Source organism: Crassostrea angulata, chromosome 8 (genome assembly GCF_025612915.1).
Source record: "Crassostrea angulata isolate pt1a10 chromosome 8, ASM2561291v2, whole genome shotgun sequence".
Lineage (NCBI taxonomy): Eukaryota > Metazoa > Mollusca > Bivalvia > Ostreida > Ostreidae > Magallana > Magallana angulata.
Window position 1 is genome coordinate 49,168,381 of NC_069118.1, and position 12,148 is coordinate 49,180,528.

Below are 12,148 nucleotides of genomic sequence, written 5' to 3' on the forward strand. Positions count from 1 at the left end.
GGCCCCTCCTTTAAATGCACTCCAGGCGATATAATTTTTATTTTGCACTTTACTCTCTGACAATCCATAATGAATTGGTCGTTTTTGTATACTTTGATTTAGCCAATAATCTCTTTTTTCTGCACATGCTTACTATTTTGTATACATGCTTGCTATTTATTATATGGCTTCTGTTACACCTCAATGCGGACTCATATGCTCTAATTATCGATGATGAAAGTCCGCCATACGTCATCCTCAAGACGCGGTCTTCTTGTTGCCCTTTAATAATTTTTTCTCATCTAAATATCGAAATCATGAAATCATATTGATTTCTCCCGGTTGAACTCTTCTCCGAAAATGCGATCTTTTATTGGCGCATTTTATCCATTCAGCTTTCCTTTCTTTGTTTGGAACTAACAGCGTGTGAACAATATCATGAAATTAGAGTTTTTTTCATTGATCGATGACTCTGCTTGTTTTGCATCCATCTTGTTGCATACCAAGGGATCATTCGGGCATACCGGTAAGTCAAGTTTCAATAAAAATTGTTTAGTTCACCAGCTTTTGACAAAATCGTACCCGTTTCGAGTTACTTCTTTAAAAAAATTATTCCACGGCCACAATTTTAATGGTATCGATGTTATAATTTTCCATTTGTACTGTGAGCAGTTACATGTAAACAATCCATACTAAAAGGAACGTTGTATATATATATGATTAAGCCATTAATCATTTTTTTCTGTGTTTGCTTACTGTTTTGTATTATCAGCTCTCGTTTCTATAAATAACGATGATATGAGACCACTTAACTTTTTTTTTCTATGCATGCTCTTTGTTTATATTTCTGGCATCTATAGGACCCTTGTTACACCTATATACGGACCCCAGTACTATAAATATCGATGATAGAAAACTCCTCTCGTTCACCTTCAAAAGACGGTCTTTGAATTGCCCTTAAATATTATTTTCGTTAAAATATTGGTTACAAAATCATATCTGTCTGAAAACTTTACTCTTTAAATGAGCTCTATCAATGGCGTTATTCATCCATTCACCTGTATTATCTTCGTATAAGACTAACAGCGTGTGAACTTTATCGTCAAATTGGCTTTTTCATTGATAGCTTTTTTGCATTCATCTTGTTTCATATAAAAAATAATACAAAGTTTTTTATACATCTATTTGCTTTTTTGTTGTCAAACCAACGAAACTCATTTAATATGTTTGTTTTTTTCTCGGTATTTCTCATCCTTTTTTATTCCATGCTATAATTTTCCATTTGTACTCATGCTGAATATTTTCATTTCCCGTTTTTATAAATAACGATGATATAAGACCAATGCTATTAATATCGATGATAAAAGTCCTCAATACGAAGCCCTATAGTCAGCCATTTTATAGGGTTCCTGTTATCTCAGTGAAAGTATACATGCAGTAAAAATCAAAATTCAGTCTACATTTTATAAAGATATGGATCTGTATTCATTGATTTCCTGGATAAAAAGGCTGCTGGAAAAAAATTTATAGAGAGGCGCTATCGCAATTTCTTCACAAAGATAACTCTGTCTAAAATTGTTTTCGTTGTGGTTTTAAATTCGTGGGTGAGGGCTACCCACGAATACCCCGAAAACTGAGCCACCACGAATTCAAATTTATTCATAGACATGGTCTATAAAAAAAGAGGTTAAAGTTAAAATACAGTAGGGGCTAATATTTTGATTTCCAAAGAAAATGATTTTGAAATTGAATAATTAAGCAATGAATGATAAAGAAATATCCTAAAAGACGGTGCATGATAAGGATATCATTTTTTATTATCTTAAAATTCTGATGTTTCTTGGCTGAGAAATAAGTAACAATGTGATGATGCTAGCTTTATTTAATCGTTTGAACCCTGAGGTATTTATGAATATCTTGTAATTAAGCAAAATGTCGATCAAAGACAGATTATAATAAGAAAAATATATTTTATTTAGTTTTTTCTTCTATTCATAAATTCATAAACAGAACGTACAAATTCAAGAAGCAATTTAATTATTAGTCTTACCCAGTGCATATATAAAGAACAACACATACCCATTTCATTATGGTTCGTTATGGAAAAGAATAATGTATAATTATATTTAATGACAACATAAATGATCAAATGCCTTGTCTATATCTTATTTCAATAAAAGACGTAATAACGCGTGAATTACATCAGACGGTGTTCTGTCACGTACAGTGTCGTGCAAAAAATATTCGTGTATATCAATATAACGTGATGTCATGTATTACGTCTGCCAAAGTTTATTTGTTGAAAAATTACAACTCAAGGCAGGATGGGTAAAAGATCAACAAAATTGTCACTAGATATAAGAACGGACATAAAGTCATTGAGATCTCAAGATTAATGGAAATTCTTGAATCTACATGCAGGCCAGTTTTGAAGGGTGGAAAGGTCCGTCGTACAAGTGTCAAAACGTGGAGAAGCGAAATTGCTAAGAGCTGAGGGAACGGAGAATATGCTAGAGACATATTACAGACGTGATAAACATGAGGGGCGTCACAAGTAAAGAAAGAGTATTTACATTGTACATACTTCTTTGTATGCATGTATGTATGTATTCATACTTATGAATGCTTTAAATTATACGCTTTACAGATATATTCCTCAAGGAACGACGGTTAGGAGCTAAAGCTTACAATAATCTCGAGCTTGACAGAATATCTGTTCTATTATTGGAGTACTGTTTGAAAGAAAAGGCAGAGAAAAGGAGAAGGAAATTATTCAACAAATATGGCGACTTCTATGTATCTATGTCACATTTTGTCAGGAATTTAGTTCGTCAAGCAAAAAAGAGGAAGCTGTAAGTGCTATTTTATGGGCTTATAATTTAGCAGCTTATCCAAACTCATGCTATTCTTCCGTAGTTACACAGGCACTAGGTAGGGGTGCTGAGAGAATGCAACGGGAAGGGAAGCGTGTCACACAAAGAAAACCTATTTTACATTTCCATTTATTTCCTCTGGCAGAAAAGTATGGCAATGAAAATAGCTCGTACAGAGAATTATCGCAACTTGTGATTAAGGATATCCTGGTTTTCTTAGATTTTCAAAAATTTTTAACATCAGACAATCCGATATTTCATTTAAAGATTAACAAGTCTCAATAGTTAATTATACAAATTGTTTGTATTTCAGAGAAGGTATCAACACATGTCCGGTGGTGTTTTTTTTAAAGATATTCAAATTAGGCTGGAATAGATCTAATAAATTCTTCAGACGAGTATATTTCTAGACAAATAAAAATGCATGAAAAGTTGGTTCTTTTAAATGAAGAGATACCAACTAACCTCTTTCATAACCTAAAACAAGAGAAATTATTCTTCTGCTTTGGAGGATATTCGTTTAGAGAAGAATTTTTCGAATTACACAGTTTAAGGCCAAGAGTTGCTACAGTGGCAGTTCCTGCATTGGTTTAATGACCGACTGTTATGAAAACATGACAGGTGAAAAAGTGAAAAAGCAGTAGATAACATAATGAAACATTGTCAGAAAAAATTAAGTGTTTTAAAAAAAGCTGGGTATATAAAAAGTTTTCCTTTTGAAAACTTAACTCTACCTTATTTTTTTTAAACCCGTGGACGGATGGTTGGTTATTACAATGATTGGCTATTTTATGTAGTAAGTATAGTACGCATGAGTGGAGATGTTATTTAAGGGCATGTATTGGGTAAATGAGGCGTTCGAAGCTTCCTAACTTAGTTCACGTTTTAGAGTTCTTCCCACCGACACTGGCATTAATTTGATATGTTATTCGTATCAATTGTTGAGGTTTATAATTTGTCCTTTGTAGTTTGATGATTGTAAAGATGGATGGAGTTAAACGGGGGATTGATCGATTGAGTTGATTCACTGTGAATTGATTTTATGAGAACAGATTGAGAGAATTTATGTAATGTGATTAAAATCTGAGCGCTTCGCCTCCTATCTTATAAGAATGCGTTGCGTTTTCTTTGGTAAATTGATCTGATTTATATTTGTTTGAGTGAAATAAAATTAAAACATTAGCTTACTTGTTAATAATAACGCCCAAACTTACGCCTACCTATGCGTGGACGTAAAATTTTGACTTAACTTAAGTCGGGCGAAAAGATGCATGCATTCTTATATGAACCGTAAATATTTGAACCATGGAACCGAATTTATATTGTATAGCGCGAAGTCTGGGTGTACAACCCTTTTGTGAAACGAGCCCCTGTCAACGCTGGAAAAAGCGTGTCACATGATCAAAACAAGCATGATGCGGTCGTGGTATGATTGACTCGTTTCATCTGTACGATCGGCTTAAATGGAGGATATTTACTGGCGCAGTCTTTATAGGCAGAGTTAAAAACAATAGAGGCGATGACGTTACAAATGATTTGTTTTAAATCAACGATGAATCGGGAGCGTGCAGAAAATGATTTTTCTTACCTTTAAAAGATCGGTCAAACTGGATCATGTGATCAAGTTTTAATTTCTACCTCGGCAAAAATTTAATAGATCTCTAAGTAACTTTGGAACAAAAATGAATAAAAGTTTGAAAGATTTTAAATAAGTTATATATTACTAATATTATATATACTTAAAATAGCGATTTAACATACACTTTACCCTTATCGTTTCAGTTCGTACAAGAATCTTGTTCATCGGGCATTGACCGAGGTGTAAGCGAAGCTGGTGTAGCACGACCTGTGTTTGTGTTGAGAGAATGGGACAGAGTCGTTCACGGACAGGTGCACGTGCTCCGGAAATAATAGAGTCTGACGAAGATGAATCTGATCTAGATGAATTAGAAGATCCGGTTGTATACAAACTAAGGGATATATCACATGGAATGTTTCAAGCCTGGAAATCTAGGTTTCCAGAATCATACAAAAATGTTCAAGTAAGTTAATTGACAGAAATATGACAACATACATGTATGTTTATGACAGCATGTTACAGATAACTTATCAACTAAACGATCATAATACAGGGATCAGTTTTTAATCGATGTGCAGGACATTTATTTCAGTGTTGAAGAAGTAATAAAATTATGACCATACCATTCATAGATATCCAATGGTGATTTATTTGAAAGTGCACCAGCTGCTGATGCTATAGTAAGTTTTTTTTCCTTGGAAATTATACAAATTGATGAGATCGATGCATTTTTTGAAAAATTCTTGAAAAGTTTTTCTCTATTATAGTTGAATTGCAGAAATATCATAATATCAATTACTTAAAGCATAATTTTATATTTAGCTCAATGTTTTTTGTATAAAAAGCTTTTGTATTTATACATGTCAACTTTTGTTTTCCGTTTTAAACATAATAAAGGTATGTCCTGTAAACAGCTTTGGTTTTATGGATGGGGGGATAAACATGGCATATTCCAAATACTTTGGCGGGCAAATGTAAGTTACAGCTCAATAAAGATTTTTAAATTTGTATCATCTTTCTCATTGCCATTTTATTTTAAAAAAAAACCGAGTTCAAAAAAATTATAGCTTTATTAGATATATATTTTACGAATTAAGCTTTCTTAGATAATGAAATTATATTGTACACCATGAAAACATTGCCCCTGATGATACAAAAACATTTTTTAGGCTAGTGAAATGGCCCATAGGCCTTTAATAGGTTAAAATAACTTTTTTTTATCATGAACATGAAGATTTTCCATTTAGGTAATGCGTAAATCCTGATATTTTTGTGATTTATTTGAAAAGAGATAAAATGCGATGTAACGGAACTTAATATCCTTTTTTTAGAATTAATCTGTGTGATAGCTGTAATCAAGATTTGTTGGATATGATATTTCATTTAATTGAATAGGCAAGAACGGTTACAACATGTTATTCGAAAAAAATATCGTGGAGAAATTTTAGTGGTGAGTTGTTTGTTATTTTTTTTATTTTTTTTTTTCAGTTCAAGTGGGATTTTCAAATCAATTTTTGTCTGGCGTCCGTCTGTCAATCCATCTTAACTCTTTTACATTTTCGACTTTTTCTCTAGAACCAATGGACGACTTTCAACCAAATTTGTCACAAAGCATCATTGGGTTCAGGTGATTTAAATTTCATAAAAAAAGAAGGCTGCACCCTTTTTCAAACCGAGATAATTATGATTCAGAGTTATTTTCTAAAATCGTCTTCCAAAAAAAAAACCAATTAACCCAAAGCTAAAACTTGTGTTGAAGCATCCGTCCTCAGTTGATGTAGATTTACGTGTGTTGTTTGTTTTACATATTAGGAATTTTTATATTAGAGTAAATCTTTTAAAATCTAATCAAAGAGAGATCCACCAAAAAGGCTGAAACTTGTGTGGAATCATTTTCAGATGATGTAGATTCAAGTTTGTTCAATTTATGATGACCGGTGATGTTTATCCGATCACCGTAGGAAGGCTCAAACAAGTCAGAGGGGTATATATACCTCCTGTTTCTGACACTTTTAAGTAGAAATAGTTGAATGTAAGAGAAAATTCCGCATAAAAAAGATGACTTAAGGATGACGTTTACTCAGGGTTTGAGTTCTCGCATACGGATTGTTATAAAGTTCAATGTCATGAGTAAAATTTATTCTAAACACAAAAAGTATCTGTGAAATGAATTATTATTGACATAACATTCGATATTTCTACTTTATTATGGAATTATGCCAAAACAAAAATAGACTTTTAGCCAAACAGAGGAAATTCGGACTAAATTTTGCAGATTTTGTTTTCTGCTAAAACATTTTTGGAAGTACTCTAATATTAAAAGCTAAGATTTTATATTTTAGTCTATATAATTTTGCATATTTTCTGGTAGTTTTACCTCATTTATTCATTATAAATACCGTATGGCATGAATTTAAAAAATATTGAAATATGCTTAAAAAAGAGAAAAGACACCATATCTCAAAATTTTGATCATTGACCTCTTATAAATTATATGCCAACAGAATAAGATCAATATAAGTAGTTTAATACTATTAATGTTTTTGTATTATCATCATTCAATTTTTTGTAAAATTGGATCAAAAATGGGTAGGAATTTGAAAAGTGATAGAGGAAATTCGGACTGGAATATTTATAAAAATTGTGAAGGAAAACTTAATGCTTTGTATGTATTTAGTGTCACTGCCATTCATAAATTGTATTTCAATTTCAAAAATGTTGAACAATTTGTATTATTTTCACAATTAAGAAATCTCAATCATAGTATAAAATTTTCAGTGATTTTCCTTTAATTTTCCAAAAATATACAATGGACATTAACTCAAAAAGTAGGTCATTGACCTACTTTTTTGAAAATGAAAAATAACACTACAATAAAAGGTCTATAACACACACTAGTTGGTTTTTCATTATCATCAGTGGAATTTTTTTTCATTCTGAGTAAACGTCATCCTTAAGCAACAGCCAAAATCATGATCAATTGTGGTCTGAAACAGATATGCAGTGTATAATGTATAAGGGAACTATTCATTTCCGTTTTATTTTCGCGCATTTCGCTCTTTTTGTCAGTTAGAGGATTAAGACTTGGCGAATTTCAATATCTCATATCTTTTTTACCAAAACATTGTTGGGGCGAATTATAGACAAGGTAAAATCGTAAGTAAAATATTAATCACTATGGGCAGGCATATGTCAATGTCAATATTGCAATATTTGTGCCTATATATATATATATATATATATATATATATATATATATATATATATATATATATATATATCTGTGCTTTAGTCAGATCGCGATTTTGACGATTTCTTTGCAAGTAAAATATCAAAATCATTCTTTTTAAATCGATATCATTTTTACTATATGACCCTGATATTTTGTGTATGACTCCATAAAAATGGTTTTATTTTGGCTATTTTTGCTGAGGTGAGCGATGTGGCCCTTTGGCCTCTTGTTTCTTTTTGAATAAAATTCAGTTAGTATATAATGAAGAATTTTTGTAATGATTAATTTGGTAGAAATCTGAAATTGGAATTTAGATGTCCAGTGGATATTTGGATTATAGGGTCAAGCTGTGATTCTTCCTGCCTATAGCTGGCATACACACCCATCAGAAAAAGACCTACAGGGGTTTAATGAGGGGCTTCCTATCAATTACCTGATAGCTGCCCCCACCATGAGGATACCCCAAGGTGTGGAGAACACCGTCAATGCCTACCTGGCATTTAGAGCTGTGATACTGGCAGGTACACAAACACACACGCACTCACGCACACACACATAGACAAACAGTCCAGCAAGTTTTGGTCTAATTTGAATTCAAAGCAGAGGTTATGGTAATGGTGATTTTGAATTAAATCTGCTTATTAAAAAAATGCATCACTTATTATTAAGTAATAAAAAAAGGAAATGACGTTTGAAAAAGGACATGGCGCAAATAAATGGGGAATGACGCCGCGCCACGCTACTTTGCTTTAGATATAATATCTCTCTCTCTCTCTCTCTCTCTCTCTCTCTCTCTCTCTCTCTCTCTGTATATTTGTATTGATAAGCATTTACATTTCAAACATTTTGTATTTTTTGTTACACAGAATTTCTAATAATTGATACCCCAAGTAAGTTTTTTGTATGTCATAATTGATGAATTTTAGCTTATCATTATATACAAATGTAGTTAACAATTTTCCATACTAAGTTTTGAGATAAACAGCTCCATGTGGTTGTGTTTGTACTTAAAGCCATGGTAGAATGAAAGAGGATTTTGTTTTATTATTCTGTAAAAAGGTGGGGCATTAATGATAGCTTTAGGTAGTGGATTAGTTCTTGAGCTTATTTGGTAGCGTTTGTAAGTTTTTAGAGAAAGGAACTTTTATCAAACTAGTAGCTATGTGTCTTACATTTCTGTTCATGTTATAACACAATATTCGTCATTATTATATGTATTTGTTCATCGTTGTAGTACCGGTAAATTGTTACATCCAATGGTTACTCTTTTAGTACGTGAACACAATAAGCGGAACTATGGCAGTAGAAAGATCCGCAGCGTGCTGTGTCCGGGACTAGGAACTGACATAGGGTTGATGGATCACGATCAGTGCGCGAACCAAGTAAGAACATTTACCAGTTTATAATTCAAATTTAATCGCAAAACTTGAAGCTGAAGTGTTAATGATATTGCAGAACTTAATGCAAGAGCTTTTGCTACCCAAGTAGGGATATGTATGAAAGCCATTTAAAAAGAAGCTGATCATGGATTTAGTTCCAGATTTGTAAAGCACAGATTGTGCTTTAAAAAAAGAAAAGTTTTCGTTTCAGAAATTTATATTCACTTATTTTTTTTAATATCAGCGCAAAAAGAAAAATTTTAGTTTCAGAAATTTATATTCACTTATTTTTTTTAATATCAGCGCAAAAAATTGTTTGTTTAAATAGATAATATATCATCAAGCAGATTGATAGTACAGTCATATTGTGTTAATCAGTTTTCTGTCGAATAATTGAAATTTGCTGCTTCTTTGAATAAAGATATAATCTAGACCAAGGTTCCAAGTGATTGCATCCTGATATAACTCTAGCAAAGGTATAAAATATATGATTTACACAATATGACTGTACTATCAATAACAATTAAATACGTAAATTGAAAAAAAAAAACAGATGTGTTTGGCCTACGAGACACATGGATTGAAACTCCCAGACCAGCAATTCCGGATCCATCCAGACAACATTCTTTCAATGGAAATGGATCAATCACATATGACAGAGGTAACGTTAATACATAAAGATACCAACAAGGAGGAGGTTGGGGAATATAAATAAGGGGGAGAGATACCTCTTATATACAGTAATAACAAATAAATTTAGAGAAAAGGAGCTAGTAGAATATATTGTTATCACATGATAATATAGTAAGGAATATGATTAGAAGGTACATGTACATGTAGATCGGTAGATACATAGGGAACAAATAAGGAAAAAAGTAAATACAAACCTACAAAAAAGATCAATTCTAATAATTAAGTTCATTTAGATTTTAGATCATATCTATAAGACTGTACAACATATGGACGTACTGCATGTTTACCTGCAGAGTCAAGGTCATTATACAATGGAAAGAATTGTACTCATTGACACGATTTAAACCATGCAGCATCAGATATTTAAAATACTTGCTAGATACATGTAAATACCTCATACCTGGGCTTTTTAACGTAATTCATGTAAAAGCCATTTCGACAATGAATATCAAATGTACTAACTCCATGGACAGTGTATGTCAACATTTTACAGTAGGAAATAACATGCACTTGTCTAGTAAACAATGTTATATACTTTTTTTTTTGCTTTATAGGAGTCGCGAATAAAAAAGTCAAAACCCATTGGCAACGCAGACATTTAAGGAATAAGGAAAGACCAATCTGGGAACTGAAGTCAACTTTATGTGTCACCAAATTAACATTAAAATCATAAAATGTACAATATTTGATGAATTTTTCAAATAAAAGTCAACACTTGATCTCTTGATATACATAATGTTTGCTTAATTTCTTAATATTTAGTAATCTGTTTCTTGATTATATGACACACATAGTACCTGTTTTGTAACTTGATAATTATGCATTATCCACTATAATTACTAGTATGTTTAAAATAAATATCGTCAATGCTATTTCGATTATCTTCTTTTGTATAAACGAAATGTGATATATATATATATATATATATATATATATATATATATATATATATATATATATATATATATATATATATATATATAAACAATTAGGTGATTAATTATGGTCTAACAGTATGAAAAACGTAAGAGATTGAATCGACGACGAAGAATTCAGCACCCAAGAAGACCATCATAAGTTCCTCAGTTCACCATAATGCTTACAATGATTGGTCACCAAGATATGCCACAAACAGTATATTCCAATGTGGAGGAATAAAAATAATTCATTCAGGAAATGAAACATCCCCATGGATTATGTTGGACTTGAAAGATGTAACAACATTTATATACTAACGCATATTTGTTAGAATGGACATTGCAGGTATACTTTTTCTTTCATATATATTTGTTATGATTTGGGTTTATTTAGATTCATTTTTTAGGCAAACATTTATTTTTCACTTTGAATATTCAAAGTACATTTAAAGGTGTACTGCAAAATATGCATCGAAATTGTTATTGAATATGAACATGTGAAAAAAAAATACAACCAATGAATTAACTATAAAAAGAAGCAAAGTCAAATATATTAAAATAAAAAATTCGTTAAAATTGTTAGAAATCCATGTAAGTTTGTGTATCAATCGTAATATAATATTTACGTCATCGAAGAAATTTTTATACCATTGGACACATCACATCGGTGACTTTTAACCATATTTACTACACATTTTTTATTGATTTGTTGGGAAAATATTTACGAACATTAGTAATTTGGATATTCCAACTTTTTGGTCATATTTGTTTATCACAACTACCGTGCTCTAACAGTTCAAGCATACATTATACTTTCATTTACAATAACATTTGTGTGGCAAACAATAACAGATTTCCTCCTCACCTGAGCTGACAATGACAATTTCTTTATTCTCTGAACTGCATAAATTACAGTGTTGAGAAAAATCAATTGAACAATAATACATATAATACATAAATCGCATGCATTGGAGAGTGACAATATAAAAGGGAAAAAAGAAAAAAATTATTATTAGCAATTAACCTAGAGAGCTATCTCTCTCAATCATAACTTTAATGAATTTACACAGATTGATCAACAATTTTTTATTATAAGTATTAAAGAGTTGTTGAAATTTGTAAACATTTGGTTGTGTGTAGAAGTATGAAGGTATGTATAAATCTCTCTTATCTTTCTTTGTTATATCTGTACAATGAAATAAATAATGAAATTCATCTTTCTCAATACAGCTACATATGGTACATATACGGTTTTCACGAGATATATCATACTATCTACCTCGTTCTATAGGCAATTTAGCATTACTTCTTCTAAAAGTACAAAAAGAATTCTAATATTTGGAAGGCAGATCTAATAAGTATTTTACCAAGGATAATATGGTTTTTAAAATTCTGTAGTTAATACCTTTTGATGAATTATACATTTCACTATTCCATGGCTGCTTGAATTGGTCTAGAAGTATATGAAAAACAGTTTTCTCAAGCAACTGGATATT

At 31.2% G+C, this 12,148-nt stretch overlaps 1 protein-coding gene across 1 annotated transcript; it reads left to right on the top strand.

Annotated features, from left to right (window-relative positions):
- The first annotated feature begins 260 nt into the window (after positions 1-260).
- LOC128160039 (uncharacterized) lies at positions 261-10,356 on the top strand. Its single transcript, XM_052823288.1, has 9 exons — positions 261-505; positions 4,635-4,894; positions 5,064-5,111; positions 5,329-5,405; positions 5,827-5,881; positions 8,004-8,184; positions 8,936-9,045; positions 9,596-9,703; positions 10,290-10,356. Exons 2-9 carry the CDS (start codon positions 4,718-4,720, stop codon positions 10,335-10,337), a joined length of 804 nt encoding a protein of 267 aa, XP_052679248.1. The 5' UTR covers positions 261-505; positions 4,635-4,717; the 3' UTR covers positions 10,338-10,356.
- Positions 10,357-12,148: the final 1,792 nt, after the last annotated feature.

Coding starts and splice junctions, on each gene's coding strand:
- LOC128160039 (XM_052823288.1), top strand. CDS start 4,718: ATGGGACAGAGTCGTTCACGGACAGGTGCACGTGCTCCGGAAATAATA. Junction 5,882..8,003: donor ATCGTGGAGAAATTTTAGTG/GTGAGTTGTTTG, acceptor TTTGGATTATAG/GGTCAAGCTGTGATTCTTCC. Junction 9,046..9,595: donor ACGATCAGTGCGCGAACCAA/GTAAGAACATTT, acceptor AAAAAAAAACAG/ATGTGTTTGGCCTACGAGAC.